Below are 21,886 nucleotides of genomic sequence, written 5' to 3'. Positions count from 1 at the left end.
GTGGGAGAATTTGGCAGTAATAAAATGTCCAAAGTTATACATGATGAAAAGGAGATGGAGCTGTCTTCTATATGCAAACCACGTGGTGGAGTCATCATAACTTATACTAATATTTCAAGCCAACTCCTGTAAAAGAAAGGCTCAAACTGGTTCACATCTTAGCCTCAAACATGGAGTGTTTTTGTTCTTTAGCTTGGTGACACAACTTTGGTCTTTAAATTTCTGATCTCTTTCTCATATATATGGTGAGAGTTTTGTCAGAAATAATGTCCCAATGGGTGTCCACTCCACGCTCCTCCCTTGTCAGGATTGTAAGAAGCATGGCGTTTTGCCTTGTTTTCAAATAATTTTGCTGCTTCAATGCTGGCAATAAACCATATTCATGAATAATCCCATCAATATTTTTACAGTAAATCCCAATTCCAAAACTTAAAATTATTAAATTCAAGAGCTGTTAAAAAGTATGAGCTTGACCCTCTTGGGAGGCAAAAGTATTTTGTTGATCATATCTTAACATGTACAAGGCCAAGTAAATTGGTCAAATAAAAATGTGACCCTTCTAGATGAGACTAGATTTCAAAGTTCAAAAAGAGCAGCTCGGTTTTGTTCAAACAGCAAGATGGGTTATTATCATCTTGAAGGTTCCTTGACCATTAGGAAAAATAAGAAATGGGTTTATAATTGCTTAAGTATGAAAAGGAGTTTGATGAGTACAGAAAATAGCAATTAACATATAATACTTTTAATATGAAAAAAAGGTGACATGTCATATGGGACCTTATGTTCTATAATCAGCTGAGAAATTCAAGGTTCCTTGTCCATTAGGGAAGATAACAAATGGGTTATTCATGTCAATATGTAGATGGTTAAATGATTTATATATATTATATGATTAATTTGAATGGTGTTATGCCTTAATTAAAGTCAAATTAATGGTTAGGTTAGGTCGACAATATTCAAACTGCCCAATTNTAATTGCTTAAAGAATGAAAAGGAGTTTGATGAGTACAGAAAATAGCAATTAACATATAATACTTTTAATATGAAAAAAAGGTGACATGTCATATGGGACCTTATGTTCTATAATCAGCTGAGAAATTCAAGGTTCCTTGTCCATTAGGGAAGATAACAAATGGGTTATTCATGTCAATATGTAGATGGTTAAATGATTTATATATATTATATGATTAATTTGAATGGTGTTATGCCTTAATTAAAGTCAAATTAATGGTTAGGTTAGGTCGACAATATTCAAACTGCCCAATTCCTTGTCTAAAATGAGTCTTTTATGATTGAAGATGTCCAGGTCAGGTTGTATATATCTTAATTAATCCTTCACGACTCTAAAACCATCGGCCAGATAAAAGGTTCATTGACTATCCTTAGTAGCAATTGTGGGGATTCGAACTTGGAAAACCATATTAGATCTATCTTTTACTTTTTTACTATTTAGGAGACTCGAACTTAAAAGACCATATTAGATTTTTTTTTTTTGTTGTCTTTTTACCATCAGGTTATCCAGTAGTGGTTCCGTTAGACTTTATTATTAAGTTTGGTAAACATTATATGATATTAATTGTAATTAAGAACCATACCTAGATCCTAACTTCTTTTAAACACAATCTTTAACCAGGCAATTAAGAACCATTAATTTACAATTAAAAAGGGTTTTCTTTTCTTTTTCTTTTTAATCTGACTTTTATGCATACTTTTGGGTGGCGATGGTGGGGGGGTAACGGTATGATGCTTTCTTTTTTTATCGGGGAAGGAGAAGGAGAAAGAGGAGCGTATGCGTAAATGGACCTTTTCAGGTCCCACGGGCGGCCCATTTCCGCCGACCGTTTTGCTTTGTATTTTTATAAAAGTCCTATCCTACCGCCCACTCTCTCTCCTTCAAGACATTTTCTATTAACAAACAATGTGCTTATAGAAAATGAAATTACAATAATACCCTCAAGCATTTTCCAAATCTTTTACCTGAAGCATGTGAAAGTAAAACAAAACACAAGTGACAAATAGATATAGGGCGATGTAATTGTAAATGCCATTTATTAATTCATTTCATTTTCAAACTTGACTTTAAAAAAATGGTATTTAAAATGGACAAAATCATGATGGGGTAAGTGTCAATACTGCCAAAGTTTTACATTACAGCCATATGTATCATCAACAAACACAATCACAGAGATGCTTATCCACAAAATGAGGGGTATTTCTGTAATTTCAGTATGGGGTTAGAACATCTAATCGAACGTAGATTTTTTCATTTAAAATAAAAAAAGCTTAAGAAATAAGTAAACAGTGAGTGGCAAATGTAGATTCCCATGGATGCAAATGTCATGATTCAATTCAGAAAATTGCTAACAGGGACCCAAAATTCAACCCTTTTGTTCAAATAATAAACAAAAGGGCCACCTACTAAAGACTTGGAATCAAATAAACCAAACCAGGAAGGATCTTCTTCTTCATATTGGTTTTGTCTCTTTTCAGGAATTCCTCAAACAATCCCCAAGAAAACTACTTTTCTTCCACAAGGGAAGGAAAGGAAATTTTGGAAAACCAACCTCAAGTCTCATCCTTTGTTCTTTGATATGTCTCAGGTTTTGGTTTTTCTTTGAAGATGGTGCAAAGGAAGGTATCCAACCAGCTTGGATTCCAGGCTGATCATGTTAAATCAGAGAAGCGGTTGGTGAACATGAAATCATCTTCTTATCAGCACCAGGATGGCAAGAATAGAGGGCCTGACATGAAGAAGAAAATGAAGATGTCGAGATCAATCAAGCTTTCTGATTTTGAGAGCTTGAGATCGTCATCAAATTTGAATCAGACTATCTCACAGCCTGGAAAGCCTCCTCCTGAAAATGTTCCAAGCGTTGCAACTACTCCTCAGAAGCAGTCTCCTGTCAAATCAACTTATGGTTCACCAAATTACATGAAGTCCACCAGCAGTTCAGAGGCAAGGAAGGAGAGTTCTCAGGTGAGTTCCCGGTATTCTCAAACTGGTTCAGATATTAAGAATCAGCGTAGAAGAAACTCAAGTAGTTCAAAAGTTAGCTCTGGTTCTGGTGCTAAACCAGCTAGAGCTTTGACAAAGTCATCTAGTTTGAAGCTGGTAAGGACTTTAACAAAGGCCCCCAGTTTTAAGAATGGGAGAGGTTCTGCGAGAAAATGTTCTAGAGTTGTTCTCTGTACAGATGTGGATGCACAGAGAGCTACCTGTTCTTCAACTCTGAAGGACTCAGATTTTCCTGATTATCTTATGCTTAGTCCTGGGGCAACTGAGGCTGAAGGAACTTCAGCTGTGAAGGTGTGTCCATACACTTATTGCTCTCTTAATGGTCATCACCACACACCTTCGCCACCATTGAAGTGCTTCTTGTCGGCAAGGAGGCGATTGTTGAAAACACAGAAGAGCATGAAGCTGGAAGCTCTATCCCTGCGTAGAGTGAAGCCAATTGGTGAAGGATCAGAAGGAATTGATGCAGGGAAGTTGATGTTTAATGACAATTCTGCACGTAAGGAAGGAGATTTGGATTGCTCACCCAGCTCTCCTCTGATAAAAGAAGGAAGCATGGATTTTTTCATTGAAATCTATGCTAAAAATAAAAAAGGCAATGATGAGTCTCCTTTTGGAGGTTGTGATGGAGCAAAAGTAGAGCACAACAATGACAAACAAGTTGCTGAGAGCCTCTCTGATGGATCACCACGCTCAGAGATAGATTTTGAGGAAAACCTTGAACAAGATAGTCATGTCATTCCAATAGCAGTTGATATTACACAGTGTTTTCCTAAAGAACAGAAAGTGGAAGATCCAGAAAAAGACTACTCGCCAATTGCAGCTGACAGTGAAGTTGCACCTGAAAGTTATTACAATGGAAGTAACTTCGAAAAGGAATGCAGTGCCAGCACCCAAGGGGATGACAGTATTTCTGAAGCTTCTGACATGGAGTGGGAGGAGGGCCGATTTTCTGCCACAGATCCTGGTGCGGAAGCCAACTGTTCAACAAAAAACTGTATGGAATCCGATCTAGATGATGGGAATTTGTCAGAAATCAAGAATCATGATTTTCATGATGAACCTATCATCAAATCAGACAACAGTGTTGTTGATTGTAGAGAGGAGATTGCAGCTGATGAAGTATTCGAAGAACAAAGTGCCTGCTTTGACTCACAGCACAATGACAGTGATGCTGAAATGGAGGACACAGATCAAAATTTCGGGATTGTTGAATCTAGCCTAGTGATCATGGAGGAAGCTGAGACAGATTTTATAGGAGTGATGGTCACTTCAGCTGGGCCAGACGTGCCAATTGTGGAACCAGCAGCTTCTACTGAGGAGAAGGAAGTTCCTGAAGCAGAGGATGAAACTTTGAATGATCAACAAGAGAAGAAATCTCTTCTAGATGAAGAGGTGACATATCAGTTTGCAACAGATAAAGCTGAGCCCAAGGATTCGGAAATAGATCAAAATGCTGTGGTCAATGTACTTGATCTGGAGAAAGAACGACCCAAAAGTGAAGCTGGAAATCAAACAGACGAGAAAGAACAAGTTGCTGTCACTAAGAGATCAATTGGAATCCAAGTCGATATATATCCGGTTGCTGTCACCAAAGTATCAATTGGAGTCCAAGCTCCTGATGATCTTTATGAAGCAAATGAAGTTGATGCTAAGGTGGATACTGACTTTTGCCAGCTTGAAGACCTTACTGAAGACAGTGTTTCAACTCAAGATATGGTTGATGAAATCCTTCCAAAGAAAAGCGAAGAGCAACTGTCAGAGGGTGAGGGTGAGGGTGAGGGTGAGAGTGATAGCATGAATGTTGCTGACAACCAGAACTTTGCGGAGAAAGATGAAGATGAAGTTGAGAAGTTCAAAATCCCAAGTTCCACGGCTTCTGATGAGCAAAGTGATTCAAAGATGCCTAAAATCAGTTTGGCCGAAAGCAGTTCAGTAGAAACTGAGAAAATGGAAGTGCAAGATAGCATCCAAGCAGGTATAGAAGAAACAATCCCCTTGACAGAAAATAAGACCAATGCCGAATTGGAAAGCACACCGTTCCTTTCAGAGAGCAAGTCCAAGTCCAACCCAGAACCACCAAGTGCCTGTAGCAATCAGAAATGGACGATTGGATCCAAGAGAACTATCACTGATGAGGAGGAATTGAGGGGATTCAACCCACGAGAACCAAATTACCTGCCTCTGGTTCCTGACCCTGATGCAGAAAAGGTTGATCTCAGGCATCAGGAAGAGGATGAAAGGAAAAACTCTGAAGAATGGATGGTCGATTATGCACTCAGACAGGCCGTCACCAAACTTGCTCCTGCTAGGAAGAAAAAGGTGGCACTACTAGTTGAAGCTTTTGAAACAGTCAGCCCAACCCCTCAGTGGAAAACACATCGCAGGCATTCTTCAACTGCCTTTGCTCCTGCAAGACCAATTCAAGCTTGCAGATGATGTTGGTTCTTAACGTAAATAAGGTAACTCACTTCTAAGTCCTCTTTTTAAACATTGCTAAGACCTTTATAACTCAATGTTTAATATTAGTTACTCTCTTTTTATTTGGTGTGCAGGTGATGCTCAAGAGCAAGCAATGGAGGCAGATTATACTGCTGCATCTGTGAAGTAGAGAGTATTATGACAGCTAGCGACACCCTTGTTTTACAAGTAAGCTGCTTCAGAGCCACAGTTGAGTGCGGACAAAGTAGTAGCTTAATGGAGGGATGTTTGAATGGAGAATGAATTAAGCTAGGTGGGTGATGAAGTGAAAGTGAAGAGCGTCTAGTTTAATAATATGTGTAATAACATTATAAGTTAAACAGTTATGGTGTTCAGTTTTTTCAACTGGATGCCCAGGTTATCCTTTGTAACAGCTGGGGGCACTTGACCTCCAAACTTTGATAATTTATTAATGTCTGTCTAAATTATGTACCAATGATCATAACTCATTTTATCTCTTAACTTATCATTATTAGCACCTCTGATGAAAAGACTATGCATATTGTAAAGTGAATAAAAGAAATTTCAGTGATTCTGCAACATAAGAGACTAACCATGTCTTCTGCTTAATTAGTACCACATAATACTAACAGCCAGCTCCAAGCATAATCAATGAGAATATAATCATTCCAAGCATAAACAATAAGAGTGCCAACACTGCAGTAGCAAAAGGCGAAAATATAGTAAAATGATTCTACTGTAAGCAAGGATATATGCAAATGCTTGGAAATTGATAAAACTGCAATAAAATGCATCTGTAAGTTAAAGGTTTTATATTCATCACATAAAATCAGTATATCCCATGATTTCTATCTCTGAGTCTGAATAGTTCATGCAAAAAAAGAATGTGCTATTATATTTCGACTAATACAGTAGAAAATAACTATGAAAGAATTACTGATAAGATCATCAGACCATATTAAATATATCTTTCTTTGAAATGATAAGATTCTAGTACTACAAAATTCGCTGCCATAATTATAGGCAGATTACTTCCACTACATATTATTTTCCATTACAAGTATTATTTCACAAATGAGTTATACACAAAAGTATAGACACCAACTATTTGCGTACAGCGGCTAAATGTACTTGCACAACAGGAGTTTCAAGAAGAAGTGATTGAAGCTCTACAAAGCGATTTTCCAGAGGGCTGCACCCTGAACTTTGCTCTTGTAAGCCTGCTACATTGGAGCTAACCTCGGCATTATCACTATGTACCACTGCTTTGCTTGCCACTAAATCATCATGATACAATTTAAGCGCATCAGTTGTAGAAAGAGAATGCACTGATTCGTACAAACCCTGAAACTTGTTTCTGTTTTCTTGTGTTTCAACCAACACCTCTTTCAACTCATTGGGAAGGGCAGCAAATGCACTACATAAGGGTAGAGAAAACAAAAAAATATAGAACAAACAATTAAATCAATCTTATTCTTTTTTCATTTAACAGAAATAAAAAAGGAAAGAAATGTCTGCCTTTAAGTCAAGAAATTCAGATGGTTAATAAATAGATATTTCTTATTCATCTTTTTTTGTTTTTGTTTTTTACCTGGTTACACCTCTAACAAGACCCCAATTGTATCCAGAGAAAAAAGATTGCTTAAAGCCAATATTAAATCCCTCTTGTGAAGAAGCTTCTTTCCCTGCTATAAGGCCATCCCGGTATCCAATCTGAAATATATCAAGTATGATAGTGGCATTGTCATATATCGGATGGAATGAGAAATTAAAAAGATTTTTAAAATGAAAAGACAATCAACTTCATGTACTCATACAGTGTGGAATTGATCACGCCTCTTCTGCCATTCTCTGTCCAAATCAGATGATTTATCAAATTCCTCATCAGAACCACCCCACAAAGATCCATCCCCATCCTGCAAGTCACCTTCATCACAACCTGAAACCAGACAACATATCAAGTGCCTTGCTTCATAAAGGATGACTTGGTTGCCCAACAATATAACATCTGCTTTTTATGCCAAAATTGACTGCAGCAGGCAATAAAACAGAAGCTTAACGGACTCCAAAAACCATATATTAAGACACCACAATTCAAAGCTCAAAGTTTGTTAATTCCTTATCTAAAAGACTCTAAAACGACATATCTGCATTGAGAACTCTCTCTAAGGTTGTAATCGATTACTAATAATTTATATAAGATTCAATATCTTACTGATTATTTGTGCAAGACGTCGTTTGTACTACTTTCCTTCAACAGAAATGAAAAAAATTCATGACATCAAGCCACCAAACACCTTAACATCGTAAGAACAAACAAATTAAAAAACAAATAATAATAATACACAATTTACATCATATGATACTTGCCATTTGAAATTGAAGTAGGATCCAATTCTAACTTTGATAACTTCAAACTTTCAGAGTAGAGCTCCTCAGCAAAACTGCCCTCCATCTATGCAACCAAAAAGCAAAAAAAACAAAAAAACTAATACTTGATCTGGAGAAAGAACGACCCAAAAGTGAAGCTGGAAATCAAACAGACGAGAAAGAACAAGTTGCTGTCACTAAGAGATCAATTGGAATCCAAGTTGATATATATCCGGTTGCTGTCACCAAAGTATCAATTGGAGTCCAAGCTCCTGATGATCTTTATGAAGCAAATGAAGTTGATGCTAAGGTGGATACTGACTTTTGCCAGCTTGAAGACCTTACTGAAGACAGTGTTTCAACTCAAGATATGGTTGATGAAATCCTTCCAAAGAAAAGCGAAGAGCAACTGTCAGAGGGTGAGGGTGAGGGTGAGGGTGAGAGTGATAGCATGAATGTTGCTGACAACCAGAACTTTGCGGAGAAAGATGAAGATGAAGTTGAGAAGTTCAAAATCCCAAGTTCCACGGCTTCTGATGAGCAAAGTGATTCAAAGATGCCTAAAATCAGTTTGGCCGAAAGCAGTTCAGTAGAAACTGAGAAAATGGAAGTGCAAGATAGCATCCAAGCAGGTATAGAAGAAACAATCCCCTTGACAGAAAATAAGACCAATGCCGAATTGGAAAGCACACCGTTCCTTTCAGAGAGCAAGTCCAAGTCCAACCCAGAACCACCAAGTGCCTGTAGCAATCAGAAATGGACGATTGGATCCAAGAGAACTATCACTGATGAGGAGGAATTGAGGGGATTCAACCCACGAGAACCAAATTACCTGCCTCTGGTTCCTGACCCTGATGCAGAAAAGGTTGATCTCAGGCATCAGGAAGAGGATGAAAGGAAAAACTCTGAAGAATGGATGGTCGATTATGCACTCAGACAGGCCGTCACCAAACTTGCTCCTGCTAGGAAGAAAAAGGTGGCACTACTAGTTGAAGCTTTTGAAACAGTCAGCCCAACCCCTCAGTGGAAAACACATCGCAGGCATTCTTCAACTGCCTTTGCTCCTGCAAGACCAATTCAAGCTTGCAGATGATGTTGGTTCTTAACGTAAATAAGGTAACTCACTTCTAAGTCCTCTTTTTAAACATTGCTAAAACCTTTATAACTCAATGTTTAATATTAGTTACTCTCTTTTTATTTGGTGTGCAGGTGATGCTCAAGAGCAAGCAATGGAGGCAGATTATACTGCTGAATCTGTGAAGTAGAGAGTATTATGACAGCTAGCGACACCCCTTGTTTTACAAGTCAGCTGCTTCAGAGCCACAGTTGAGTGCGGACAAAGTAGTAGCTTAATGGAGGGATGTTTGAATGGAGAATGAATTAAGCTAGGTGGGTGATGAAGTGAAAGTGAAGAGTGTCTAGTTTAATAATATGTGTAATAACATTATAAGTTAAACAGTTATGGTGTTCAGTTTTTTCAACTGGATGCCCAGGTTATCCTTTGTAACAGCTGGGGGCACTTGACCTCCAAACTTTGATAATTTATTAATGTCTGTCTAAATTATGTACCAATGATCATAACTCATTTTATGTCTTAACTTATCATTATTAGCACCTCTGATGAAAAAACTATGCATATTGTAAAGTGAATAAAAGAAATTTCAGTGATTCTGCAACATAAGAGACTAACCATGTCTTCTGCTTAATTAGTACCACATAATACTAACAGCCAGCTCCAAGCATAATCAATGAGAATATAATCATTCCAAGCATAAACAATAAGAGTGCCAACACTGCAGTAGCAAAAGGCGAAAATATAGTAAAATGATTCTACTGTAAGCAAGGATATATGCAAATGCTTGGAAATTGATAAAACTGCAATAAAATGCATCTGTAAGTTAAAGGTTTTATATTCATCACATAAAATCAGTATATCCCATGATTTCTATCTCTGAGTCTGAATAGTTCATGCAAAAAAAGAATGTGCTATTATATTTCGACTAATACAGTAGAAAATAACTATGAAAGAATTACTGATAAGATCATCAGACCATATTAAATATATCTTTCTTTGAAATGATACGATTCTAGTACTACAAAATTCGCTGCCATAATTATAGGCAGATTACTTCCACTACATATTATTTTCCATTAAAAGTATTATTTCACAAATGAGTTATACAGAAAAGTATGGACACCAACTATTTGCGTACAGCGGCTAAATGTACTTGCACCACAGGAGTTTCAAGAAGAAGTGATTGAAGCTCTACAAAGCGATTTTCCAGAGGGCTGCACCCTGAACTTTGCTCTTGTAAGCCTGCTACATTGGAGCTAACTTCGGCATTATCACTATGTACCACTGCTTTGCTTGCCACTAAATCATCATGATACAATTTAAGCGCATCAGTTGTAGAAAGAGAATGCACTGATTCGTACAAACCCTGAAACTTGTTTCTGTTTTCTTGTGTTTCAACCAACACCTCTTTCAACTCATTGGGAAGGGCAGCAAATGCACTACATAAGGGTAGAGAAAACAAAAAAATATAGAACAAACAATTAAATCAATCTTATTCTTTTTTCATTTAACAGAAATAAAAAAGGAAAGAAATGTCTGCCTTTAAGTCAAGAAATTCAGATGGTTAATAAATAGATATTTCTTATTCATCTTTTTTTGTTTTTGTTTTTTACCTGGTTACACCTCTAACAAGACCCCAATTGTATCCAGAGAAAAAAGATTGCTTAAAGCCAATATTAAATCCCTCTTGTGAAGAAGCTTCTTTCCCTGCTATAAGGCCATCACGGTATCCAATCTGAAATTTATCAAGTATGATAGTGGCATTGTCATATATCGGATGGAATGAGAAATTAAAAAGATTTTTAAAATGAAAAGACAATCAACTTCATGTACTCATACAGTGTGGAATTGATCACGCCTCTTCTGCCATTCTCTGTCCAAATCAGATGATTTATCAAATTCCTCATCAGAACCACCCCACAAAGATCCATCCCCATCCTGCAAGTCACCTTCATCACAACCTGAAACCAGACAACATATCAAGTGCCTTGCTTCATAAAGGATGACTTGGTTGCCCAACAATATAACATCTGCTTTTTATGCCAAAATTGACTGCAGCAGGCAATAAAACAGAAGCTTAACGGACTCCAAAAACCATATATTAAGACACCACAATTCAAAGCTCAAAGTTTGTTAATTCCTTATCTAAAAGACTCTAAAACGACATATCTGCATTGAGAACTCTCTCTAAGGTTGTAATCGATTACTAATAATTTATATAAGATTCAATATCTTACTGATTATTTGTGCAAGACGTCGTTTGTACTACTTTCCTTCAACAGAAATGAAAAAAATTCATGACATCAAGCCACCAAACACCTTAACATCGTAAGAACAAACAAATTAAAAAACAAATAATAATAATACACAATTTACATCATATGATACTTGCCATTTGAAATTGAAGTAGGATCCAATTCTAACTTTGATAACTTCAAACTTTCAGAGTAGAGCTCCTCAGCAAAACTGCCCTCCATCTATGCAACCAAAAAGCAAAAAAAACAAAAAACAAAATCTTAATAGTTCCCAATAATACACACATACAGAAGAGTATAACCAAAATAACCAACTGGGTTCGTTGAAACTAAGAAAAAAATGAAGGGTTTGCTTCAATTCGGTATACATGAAAAGAGAGAGAGAGAGAGAGATTTGGGTTACCAGAAAAGCAGAATTTGTAGGAAGAAATGATAAAAAAAAAATAATAATAATAATAATAATAATACTTTCAAAGAGTTTTGTGATCCACAAAGCTGATTGTAAATTTTCTTCAAGAAAATTAATATGAAAAATGAAGCAGTGTGATCACCTTCAAGATTGCAAGGACGTGCGAGGGAGCGGTGCCTCCTTCATTACTGAAAGAAACACCGAAACAATTCGAAGGAAGCTTTAATGGGCCTGGGCTCTGAAATTCCAGGGTTCCAAAATAGACTTCAACCCATAGCTGGTTCAGCTCAGAATTAAAGCCCTAACCCATTTGCTTCATAGCCCTCAAGTAAAGGGCAAACGCTAGGATTCTATAACTAAATTATTGAATTAAAATGATATTTTATATATTTATATATATTGAAATCAATTTCTTTTTTCAATCCCATACTTTCCTAATATCAATAAAAAAAAAAATACTTAGAAATTTTGGATAATACCATTTAATATTTGAAGAATTATTTTCAACATTTTTTTTTTTTTAAAACTAAGGTGTCCAGACTAATCTTCGAAGATGTTCAGATGGAGAATCAAACTTAAGACCGTACACATATCCACATTATTCCCAATTCACCTTAACCATCTGGATTACTTACGGATGATAATATTTCAACATTATTGAGTTGTTAAATTAATCCATCCCAGCATTAATTGAGAACAAACATATAATTAGTAAGTTAATTAATTAGTAAATTCATTATAGGGCCAACCCCACTTCCATGCATAAAAAATTGATTAAACTTTATGTTAATTATAAGAAGACAGCCATAGAAAAATAGAAGATTGAGGGCATTAAGAATTTGAGAAAATGTTGATTAAGTGAGTTGTTTGGCATGTGAAAATTAGAGCAATATGCACCGCCAGATCTTCAAGTACTTTCCCATCTCCATATTATTTTAATTTTGTTAAACCAATCTTACCTTATCTTATTGTCACCAACCTTTTCAATATGTCGATTCATGGACTATAGTTTTCCTGCAAGAAAAGGTCATCTTAGTCATCATAATTTTAATTGGTTATTGATGATGAAGAAAAAAGAAAAAAGAAAAAACTATACAATAAAAATAATCATAAGAATGTTCATATAATTGGATACTTATTATATTTCACATTTCTAATTTTATTTATGTGATTTATTTAGTATATAAGAGGTGGATATTTTTAAGAGATTCATCTATAGACAGTTTAAATGGTAAGACGAGTGTTAGGATGTGTGGTTAAGGTTCAGAATCTCACGTATGAACCTCTTTGGTTGGATTTCAAAATTTAAGCAGATCATCATCGGTAGGGGCAGATCCAACCCCTTTTGGGTGGGTAACCACAAAAATTGCTATTAATATATATTCATGCTTACCCTCTGATTTTTTAAAAATGAGAATTATTATACATATATCTAGGCCCACAAAAAACTTGCTATTAATATAGATATTTCAAGTTCACATTATATTAAAGTTTAATACTCGCTCCACTTTTCTTCTCCATGGCTTCACCTATTTTCTACGATTTTATCCTCAAAATTCTTTACTCTCTCATTCTCTTTTTCTCTTCCTCGTGCTATTCGATTTTAAAACTTTTGAAGATTGAAATTGTTGAAGCTTTCATTATTCAAGATGTCACAATTAACTTTGTTTTCTGTTTTAGTAGTTTTAGGTATGTGTATTATTCATTTCAATTTAGTTTATTTTATGGTTGAATCATTTTTTTTTTTTTTTTTGGTGGAGGTTTTTTATTTTAATTTGAGGGAAAAATATATAAATCTTATGAGTTTATTTTGTGTTTTGTGTCTAAAAATGAACTTGTTTTCCCAAATTAAAACCTTAACTATATTTTAAAGGACGTTATTCTTCACCCTTCACCAACCGCTTTCCTACATTTCAAACGTCACCGTTTTGCTACTCAAAATAATTAAAGAAATTTGAGTTACTATCTATGTTTATATCAATTTTTTTTTTTTATTAATTCATATTAAAGTCAATACAATGTTAACTTGATTTAAGTTTTGGTTAACCATAACTTAAGTTAGGTTTGGTTAAAGTCATTAAATTAATATTATAATCTTTGGAAAAAAAAAAAAAAAACTAAAATTACAAGTAAGTTTTGCTCAAGGTTTAACTTAACACTTTTATTTAAGTAGGAAAATATTGCATTATTGCTTTTTTTGCTTTCAAGTTTTTGATATTGTATTATTTTATTTGCTTTAAGGTTTGATATTTTTTAAAGTTTTTACTAATTGTTTACTTTAGTAAACAATGATGGAGCTGTGGAGGCCTCCTTTGATCAAAATCTTGGATCCGCCATTGATCATTGGATACCCTGTTTCTTAAAAAAAAAAGGTAAGATATTATCCAATTTATCTAAAAATAAGTTGAGGTGTGACATATTTATCATGTCACCCACATTATATACTTACGTAATCAAAGGGTGTTGGTTAATGATTCCATTCATCACTTGAATATTTATCTAGTCCATTTTAGTCACTTCATTTTGTTTTTTTCATTGTCCACATGATGGAATTATTATTGAACCAACAACCCACTATACACTAATTTTTTTATTTTTTTTTTATTTTTGAAAAAATAACTTATTTTAACCAAGAAAAAAACTAAAATGTATCATGCCCATAAGTCAATGTTTTATTTATCTACAAATATTCATTAGATGGAATATAAATGTGACGTGTACACATTAAATTTCTGTACCAATATCCTCTCAATAGAGTCTTTAATATTAATTAATAACAATATATTTCTCATGGAATGCTTGAGGAAATGCAGCTGTCCAAAAAGTAAAAGAAAAGGTATGTCTTGAATTTAATGCCGAATTTGTAAGTTCAAATCTCTTTAATTTATTACAGAATTTGGAAAATATTATTAAATCAGAATCTGGTTTACACACCAAAAAAAGAAAAAAAAAAAAAAAAGGCTAACGGCTTCCACATACCCAAAGTTAGGCATACCCAAAGTTAGGCATAAAGATAGGTTGATACTCAAAAGGTTTTGAAAATAACAAATAAATACTTTATGTCATATTCTCTTAGAGATTTCTGTCTGCTAAAAGACAGTATAGTAATTTCATACAGTCACAAAATTTTTAAATTTTAAATCTTTTTCTCTATATTTATTCTCACCCCAAGCCCGTTTACACAACCCTCTTACGTCATTGATCGATTTTTTGATCGGATTTAGTATTTTTCTGTGAAGTTTTGTGATAAACAGTGGCACTGACCCTTATTGGCGCGCATTGGGAATGGAGATTGGTGGGTATTTCAGTCTTTTTATCATTTTTGTCTTTTAACAGATAGAAATTCCTAACAAAACATGACAGAAAGTAGGTGTTTGTCATTTTCAAACCTTTTGAGTACCATTTTATCTATCCAGCAAACTTTGGGTATGTAAAAGTTGTTCCCAATAAAACAATACAATTAATTACGTATAATTGATGGCTATATGCCTTTATATATATATATAACTGTATAGTCACAGTTTTACTAGAAAAGCTTCAAATCAAACTCTCTCCCTCCTACCCTGTCTGTTGCCCCTCTCTCTTTTAATCTCTCTCTGTCTCCAGAATTAAACAATGAAAATGGCTTCCGGGATTCGGAAATCTTCTTCTTTCTGTGTTGCCATCTTCGTTGTTTTCTCATGTTTTTGTCTGGCCAATTCGGAGAACAACATGTTGCAGACTGGGAAATGGAGAAGAAGACAGCAGGAGAGTTGTAATGTATATGAAGGGAGATGGGTGTACGACGAGTCGTATCCGCTTTATAATTCATCAGCCTGCCCACACATCCGCCGGGAATTCGATTGCCAGAAGTACGGTCGCCCCGATCATCTCTACCTTAAATACAGATGGCAGCCCAATGACTGTGACTTGCCAAGGTATAAAAACCTTCATGTATTCCTCCTTTTCCGCTTACATATTATCATTCTCTCGTCTGAACATCTTGAATTAAACAAATTCTTTAGAGCCCACCAAACAGAGGCTCAGCAATATATAGAAATATAAAAGCAAGGCTGGCACATGATGATGAATATAAAAGGAACAAAAGTGATTGCATTTGGGATTTGAAATATGCATCATCTTCAAGATGTATATCTTTCTTTAGCATCAGTCCCTGGAATTATTTCACCATAGCAGCAGCCTGGCTAAGTGCCAGTTTGCAATTGCTGTGTTTTGTGTAAATTATGCTTGTATTTTGCACAGTACAGAACTTTTTTTGGTCTTTACAAAAGCACAGAAAGCTGACAGAAGGTAGTTGTATAATACGAGTAGTCACAATTTATATGAAATGTAACCGACTTGTCACTTTCTAGTAAAAGGAAAAACCGACTTGTCATTTAATTATCCGGTAATTTTACGGTTCTCTTTCTCTCCTTTATGTTTAATCTAACCGACTAGTCACTTTCTAGTTTATAGAAGACAAAAGCGATTTGTCGTCGTTCAACTCTGTAACAACCAAATGATAAGTCGTATACATTTTTTAAATGACTTGGCGTTTTCCTACATCTCCAACACAAAAAAATTGACCTGTCAAGTTTTGCTTTAAAATGCAAGTGACTTGTCGTTTCTACTTCCCCTTGCTGTATTTTGCTTCAAAATATGGCCTAAGCTTTTAGATACTCCATGCCGACTCCTAAACTATTAGCTTGCATGTATTTAACATACTGTAAAATCACATTGCAGGTTTGATGCTGAAGATTTTCTGAACAGATTTAAAGGGAAGAAATTATTTCGTAGGGACTCAGTAAGCCTCAACCAAATGCAGTCACTTTATGCTTACTCCAAACCTCTGTTCCACATGCCAATATCACCAGTCAGACCAATGACTCAATCTCACGTGTTTTTCCGGTTCTATTTATATCTAGACTACTGTAAACTGGGAATTTATTAAAATAACTACAAGTAACAAGTCGAATTACTTGTATAATTTTGCAGGACTATGATGTTTCAGTGATGCTGTTTCATTCAGCTACTTGGTGGACACGAAGTGGAGAAAATCGGTCGAGTTCTGAACTTGACTCCATTAAGAATGGCAGTGTATGGAAGAATGTTGATGCTTTGGTTTTCAACACATGCTTTGGTGGTACCGCAGTGGAGCTAAACAACCGTAAGAGCTTTATTAACTCAAGCTAATTAGATAAATATAAGACCTGACTTTAACATGAGCTAATGGTGTTGTGCCTCTTGAACCACCCAGATGGGATTATATTCATCTGTGTACAAATTCTCAAGGACATGGATCGTAGGTTGCTTTGGAAAGCTTTAACAACATGGGCCAAATGGGTTGATTCAGAAGTAGATCCCCACAAACCAGAGTCATTTTCAAGAATTTCTCCTTCTCATTACAAGTTATCACCTTGCTTTGTTTTATTTAAATCCGCACCATAGAATTTTCAAGTTATTGAATATTTTATTGACTACATCTCCTGCTTGATCAGCGGCGAGGACTGGAATGAAACGAGTGAAAACTGCTCAATGGAGACGCAACCAATAATGGGAACAACTTATCCAGTGGTTTGCCAGCGCATCATATGTACAGAGTGTTAAGAGTATCGAAACCAGTCATCTGCTTAATATAACCACTCTTTCAGAGCTAGAAAAGATGCACATCCTAGCTCTACAATGCCTTCAAGGGCATGGACTGCACCACTGGTGTATGCTGGCCTTCCGCACATGGAATCAACTTCTGTTAACAGCTCTCATCAATTAGAATGGGAGGATAATAATACTAAAAAATGATTACACATATTAAATAGCCAGTCAGAGCCAATCCATTCTTTCGTACAGAGCATAGTGTAAGGTTAATACTGTTTATGAGTACAATATATTATATAATATGAATAGAAATTAAGAAACGCTATGGAGTTTTGATTTGCTGCAAGCAAACATAAAGCAAAATTAATTACAGCTATTTAATGTTAATAACATTGAAGATTCTCTTTTAGAACCAAATCTTTCCTTGATTACAAACTTATAATTATTAATTAGAAGATTCATGATATACAGACGGCACTTCCCTCATCTGGCTTCAACTTCTTGTTAATCAAAGAAGACAGCTTTGTACTAATTCAATATTTAAATAAATAAATAATTAATTGTTTCATCCCAAATGCAAGATGAGATATTAAGAAATTGAGAGATCTTCCTTAAGTGAGTTGTTTGCCATGTGTTAGCTTTGAAAATTTGAGAAATTCACACGTATATTGACTTCCAAAATGACCTTTCATGGACCATCTTCTAAAACAAGCATTACCTCAGTAACCATCAAGAATTAAATATGAACAGGGCTTCTGATTCCGAGATCTTGTCTTTCTGTCTTGCCATCTTTGTCATTTTGTTATGTTTTTGTCTGGCGAATTCAGAGAACATGTTTACAGACGTGAAGGGAGAAACAGCAGAGAAAAAGTGTAAATATGTTGTGGGAAATCCGAGGGATAATTCCTGTTTTGGCTAAAATATCTTGCAATATGACCCCGATCAAGTCGAAGATCTCGCTATTTCCTGTTTGAGTTTTTTCCAATTCAATCTTGTACAAGTACATATAAACCCAATATAATCTAGAAGAGACTAGAAAAAGGGAATCTAAGACGGAAACTTGCTAATAACTCTTTTAATTCAGAATAACTTTGTAACTCATCGTATACTACACCACACTTTAAAAAGTTTTTTTGTTCTTTGTTATTTTATGCTTACTATACAGTTCATCAGTATTATTCTTACTGATTCATTAGGATTACACGTATATCTATGTTGTTCTAGTATTCAATCACGTATCTCTCGTTAATGCAATTTTCCGCATAAACAATATTGAAGGGAGTTGGGTGTAAGACAAGTCGTATCCTCTCTTAATTCATCACCTGCCCAAACTTTCGCAGGGAATTAGATTGCCAGAAGTATGGTTGGACCTGATCACCTCTACCTTAAATCAGATGGCAAACCAATGCGGGTCACTATTATATCTTACTTCAAGCCGCTGTGCCACACCCCCAGTATTATAGACAGAACAATGACTCTCTCCACAGTGATATTCCAGGTTCTATTCAATCCAGATTATGTAAACTGAAATACATTCATTAGTAATAGCTACAACTTAAACTATATTCCATCTGGTAACAAGATTCCAGGACATGGATTGTATGTTGCTTTTTGAAAAGTTTAACAACATGGGCCAAATGGTGATTCAGAAGTAGATTCCACAAAAACTAGAGTCATTTTTCAAGGAGTTCTCCTCTTGTTTTAAGTCAGTCACCTTGCCCTCAAGAATTAATTCTTCCATTAACGATTTTGTTGATCAGTGGTAAGGATGGACTGAAACAGGAGTAAAAACTGCGCAATGGGGAAGCAACCAAGAATTGAACACATATCGGGCTTGCCAGAAGCATCATCTTAGTACAAGTGTGTAAGTAGAATCAAGAAACCGTTCATCTCTACATACATCTTCACACATAACCCTTTCCAGGGCTTACTTAGTTATTCGAAACTTGTTTATTTCCAAAAAAAAATAAAATTTACGTTATATAAATTTGTTTGGAAATCTGAGATATTATACTTTATTTGATTTATTCAAACCATGCTAACTTCACTTCAAATTCACCGCCACAAAATCTCTCCTTGATTACAAACTTATAATAATTACAAGATTCATTATAGGATCACACCTCTTTGATCTTTCCTACATGCCAAAAACCACGTCGTTTGTTGCTAACTTTTTGTTAGTACAAGGATCATATTAATTGTTCATACACAACTGCAGTTGCAAGAAAAGCTTGATTACACACATGGAGATGGAAGTATATAACCTGTTAGAAAAAAAAGTAATAAAATAAAAATAAATTCAAAGAAAATGGCTTCTGGATTTTGATGATTGTTCTCTTGCCATCTTTGTTATTTTGTCATGTTTTGTTTGTCAAGTTCAGAGAAATTGACAGAAAAGTGTAAGAAAAGAAAGTGTAATGTATATGAAGGGAGATGGGTGTACGACAAGTCGTATCCTCTCTAGATTCATCTGCGTGTCCAAACCTCGAAGGGAATTCGATTGCCAGAAGTATGGTCGACCTGACATCTCTACCTTAACAGATGGCAACCCAATGACTGCGACTTGCCAAGGTATATATATAAAAGAAAATAAACATATTTTGTCTTACATGTATAATTATACCATAAAATCTCATTGCAGGTTTGATGGTGAAGATTTTCTAAACAGATTTAAAGGCACAGAAAATTATGTTCATAGGGGACTCGTTGAGTCTCCCAAATGCAGTCACTGTTATGCTTACTTCAAACCGCTGTTCCACATACCAATATTATCAGACACAATAATGACTCGATCTCCACTGTGATTTCCAGGTTCATTTATATTCTAATTTCTGTAAACTGGAATATATTTTAGTACAAAAGTGTTTAATTTTGCAGAGCTATGATGTTCAGTGATGCTGTTTCATCAGAATACTTGGTGGATACAGAAGTGGAGAAAATTGGTCGATTCTGAAACTTGATTCTATAAGAATGGCAATGTCTGGAAGAATGTTGATATTTTGGTTTTTAACCCTGGCATTGGTGATTCGCAATGTAGCTAAACACCGTAAGAGCTCTATTAACTCATCGAATTAGTAAAAATATGTGACCCAAAATTTCAACGAGTTTGTGGTATGTGTGCCTATTGAACCCAGATGGGATTATATTCAAACTGGTAACAAGATTCTCAAGGACATGGATCACATGGTTGCTTTTCGGGAAGCACTGACAACTTGGGCCAAATGGGTTGATTCAGATGTAGATACCACTAAAACTAGAGTCATTTTTCAAGGAATTTCGCCTAATCATTACAGGTTAGACACCTTACTGTGTTTCTTTTTCTAATTTTTGTGCGTTTGGTTTAATATTTTTTCCTATGCTATTAATACTATTTTCAAAATATATGTTTGTTTTCTATTATGAAAAAGTGAAAATACTATTATATTTTATTTAACTATTTTAAACCCCCTAAGTTTATTAATTTAACTAAACACTCTCCCAAACAAAATTTAAAAATTAATAAAAACACCTCACCCACCCATCCACATTTGCCAGATTTCGACCACCATCATCGGTAGATGGTCGAAATATGGTATAATGGCGCACTACTAGCTGGCTTTGGCCAATAGTGTACCGATCTATCATTTACCGGTTAGATCCATGGTGGGTCTGACCGAAAAATGTCAGATCTATAGCCAAAGATCTGGCCATCTTTGCCGTAGCTGGTCTTCAACGACAACCATATCTTTGGTCGTCGCTGATGACCAAACATGGCCAGATATAGGCGTAGATCTAGCATTTTCTGACCAAATCCACAATAGATCTGGCTAAAAAATGTCATCTCAGCGCATGACAGGCTAGATCCAACCGGTCATGCGCTGATACGATGACTTCGGCCACCCTCTGGCGGCGATGGTCGGCTGCCCGTATTTAATGGGTGGGTGGAGTTGTTTTTGTAATTTTTAATGTTTTTATTATAGGGGTGTTTAGTAAATTACCAAACTTAGGAGGGTATTTTTATTAATTTTTAAATCCTACCTCGTTATTCCCACCCAACTCTAAAAATATCCAAAATACTATCTAAATACTAAAACAAACGTAAATGTTTTATTGACTTCATGATGTCTGCTTGATGATCAGTGGCAAGAACTGGAACGAACCAGGAGTAAAAAACTGCTCAATGGAGAAGCAACCAATAATGGGAACAACTTATCCGAGTGGTTTGCCAGCAGCATCATACGTGCTACAAGATGTGCTAAGTAGAATCAAGAAACCAGTTCATCTGCTTAATATAACCACTCTTTCAGAGCTAAGAAAAGATGCACATCCTAGCTCTTACAATGCCTTCAAGGGCATGGACTGCACTCACTGGTGTATTGCTGGCCTTCCTGACACATGGAATCAACTTCTGTATACAGCTCTCATCAATTAGAATGGGAGGATAATAATACATAAAAAATTGATTACACAGTATAAATTAGCCAGTCAGAGCCAATCCATTCTTTCGTGTCAAGAGCATAGTGTAAGGTTAATACTGTTTTTATGTAGTACAATATATTATATAATATGAATAGAAATTAAAGAAACAGCTATGGAGTTTTGATTTGCTGCAAGCAAACATAAAACAAAAATTTAAATTACAGGTATTTAATGTTAATAACATTGAAGATTCTCTTTTAAGAACCAAATCTTTCCTTGATTACAAACTTATAATTATTAATTAGAAGATTCATGATATGACAGACGGCACGTCCCTTCATCTTGCT

The 21,886-nt window shown here is 35.3% G+C and overlaps 4 protein-coding genes, 1 long non-coding RNA gene and 1 pseudogene across 6 annotated transcripts; 4 read left to right on the top strand and 2 right to left on the bottom strand.

Annotated features, from left to right (window-relative positions):
* The first annotated feature begins 2,328 nt into the window (after positions 1-2,328).
* On the top strand, positions 2,329-9,400 carry LOC116143518 (probable GPI-anchored adhesin-like protein PGA55). The gene is made up of 4 exons (XM_031428963.1): positions 2,329-5,447; positions 5,572-5,623; positions 7,883-8,944; positions 9,038-9,400. The coding sequence occupies exons 1-3, from the start codon at positions 2,621-2,623 to the stop codon at positions 8,919-8,921; spliced, it is 3,918 nt and encodes a 1,305-aa protein (XP_031284823.1). The 5' UTR covers positions 2,329-2,620; the 3' UTR covers positions 8,922-8,944; positions 9,038-9,400.
* Positions 4,796-5,988, top strand: LOC116143608 (calmodulin binding protein PICBP-like). Its single transcript, XM_031429070.1, has 2 exons — positions 4,796-5,478; positions 5,572-5,988. Exon 1 carries the CDS (start codon positions 4,814-4,816, stop codon positions 5,453-5,455), a length of 642 nt encoding a protein of 213 aa, XP_031284930.1. The 5' UTR covers positions 4,796-4,813; the 3' UTR covers positions 5,456-5,478; positions 5,572-5,988.
* LOC116143609 lies at positions 6,681-7,780 on the bottom strand. 2 transcript variants are annotated; one of them, XR_004130143.1, is made up of 4 exons: positions 7,674-7,780; positions 7,276-7,488; positions 7,050-7,171; positions 6,681-6,875 (listed from the first exon to the last, which is right to left on the bottom strand). It is a non-coding gene; the product is annotated as an uncharacterized LOC116143609 (long non-coding RNA). The 2 variants fall into 2 exon arrangements; XR_004130144.1 differs by having other exon boundaries at positions 6,682-6,875; positions 7,276-7,397; positions 7,674-7,757.
* Positions 9,401-9,878: 478 nt separating the features above from the next.
* On the bottom strand, positions 9,879-11,078 carry LOC116143517. Its single transcript, XM_031428962.1, has 4 exons — positions 11,069-11,078; positions 10,743-10,936; positions 10,517-10,638; positions 9,879-10,342 (listed from the first exon to the last, which is right to left on the bottom strand). The coding sequence occupies exons 1-4, from the start codon at positions 11,076-11,078 to the stop codon at positions 10,030-10,032; spliced, it is 639 nt and encodes a 212-aa protein (XP_031284822.1). The 3' UTR covers positions 9,879-10,029.
* A 4,038-nt stretch (positions 11,079-15,116) lies between these two features.
* LOC116143516 (protein trichome birefringence-like 37) lies at positions 15,117-16,497 on the top strand. The gene is made up of 2 exons (XM_031428961.1): positions 15,117-15,484; positions 16,290-16,497. The coding sequence occupies exons 1-2, from the start codon at positions 15,183-15,185 to the stop codon at positions 16,495-16,497; spliced, it is 510 nt and encodes a 169-aa protein (XP_031284821.1). The 5' UTR covers positions 15,117-15,182.
* A 47-nt stretch (positions 16,498-16,544) lies between these two features.
* On the top strand, positions 16,545-21,597 carry LOC116143624 (annotated as a pseudogene).
* The last annotated feature ends 289 nt before the right edge of the window (positions 21,598-21,886 follow it).

The sequence above is a fragment of the Pistacia vera genome, unplaced genomic scaffold, assembly GCF_008641045.1.
Source record: "Pistacia vera cultivar Batoury unplaced genomic scaffold, PisVer_v2 Contig430, whole genome shotgun sequence".
Taxonomy (NCBI): Eukaryota; Viridiplantae; Streptophyta; class Magnoliopsida; order Sapindales; family Anacardiaceae; genus Pistacia; species Pistacia vera.
The sequence above is the reverse complement of the archived record's forward strand: the minus strand, read 5'-3'. Positions and strand labels throughout refer to the sequence as shown.

Coding starts and splice junctions, on each gene's coding strand:
- LOC116143518 (XM_031428963.1), top strand. CDS start 2,621: ATGGTGCAAAGGAAGGTATCCAACCAGCTTGGATTCCAGGCTGATCAT. Junction 5,448..5,571: donor TGCAAGACCAATTCAAGCTT/GCAGATGATGTT, acceptor TTTGGTGTGCAG/GTGATGCTCAAGAGCAAGCA. Junction 5,624..7,882: donor TATACTGCTGCATCTGTGAA/GTAGAGAGTATT, acceptor TCAAACTTTCAG/AGTAGAGCTCCTCAGCAAAA.
- LOC116143608 (XM_031429070.1), top strand. CDS start 4,814: ATGAATGTTGCTGACAACCAGAACTTTGCGGAGAAAGATGAAGATGAA.
- LOC116143517 (XM_031428962.1), bottom strand. Junction 10,639..10,742: donor GGCGTGATCAATTCCACACT/GTATGAGTACAT, acceptor GATAAATTTCAG/ATTGGATACCGTGATGGCCT. Junction 10,343..10,516: donor CTTGTTAGAGGTGTAACCAG/GTAAAAAACAAA, acceptor ACCCTTATGTAG/TGCATTTGCTGCCCTTCCCA.
- LOC116143516 (XM_031428961.1), top strand. CDS start 15,183: ATGAAAATGGCTTCCGGGATTCGGAAATCTTCTTCTTTCTGTGTTGCC. Junction 15,485..16,289: donor AATGACTGTGACTTGCCAAG/GTATAAAAACCT, acceptor ATCACATTGCAG/GTTTGATGCTGAAGATTTTC.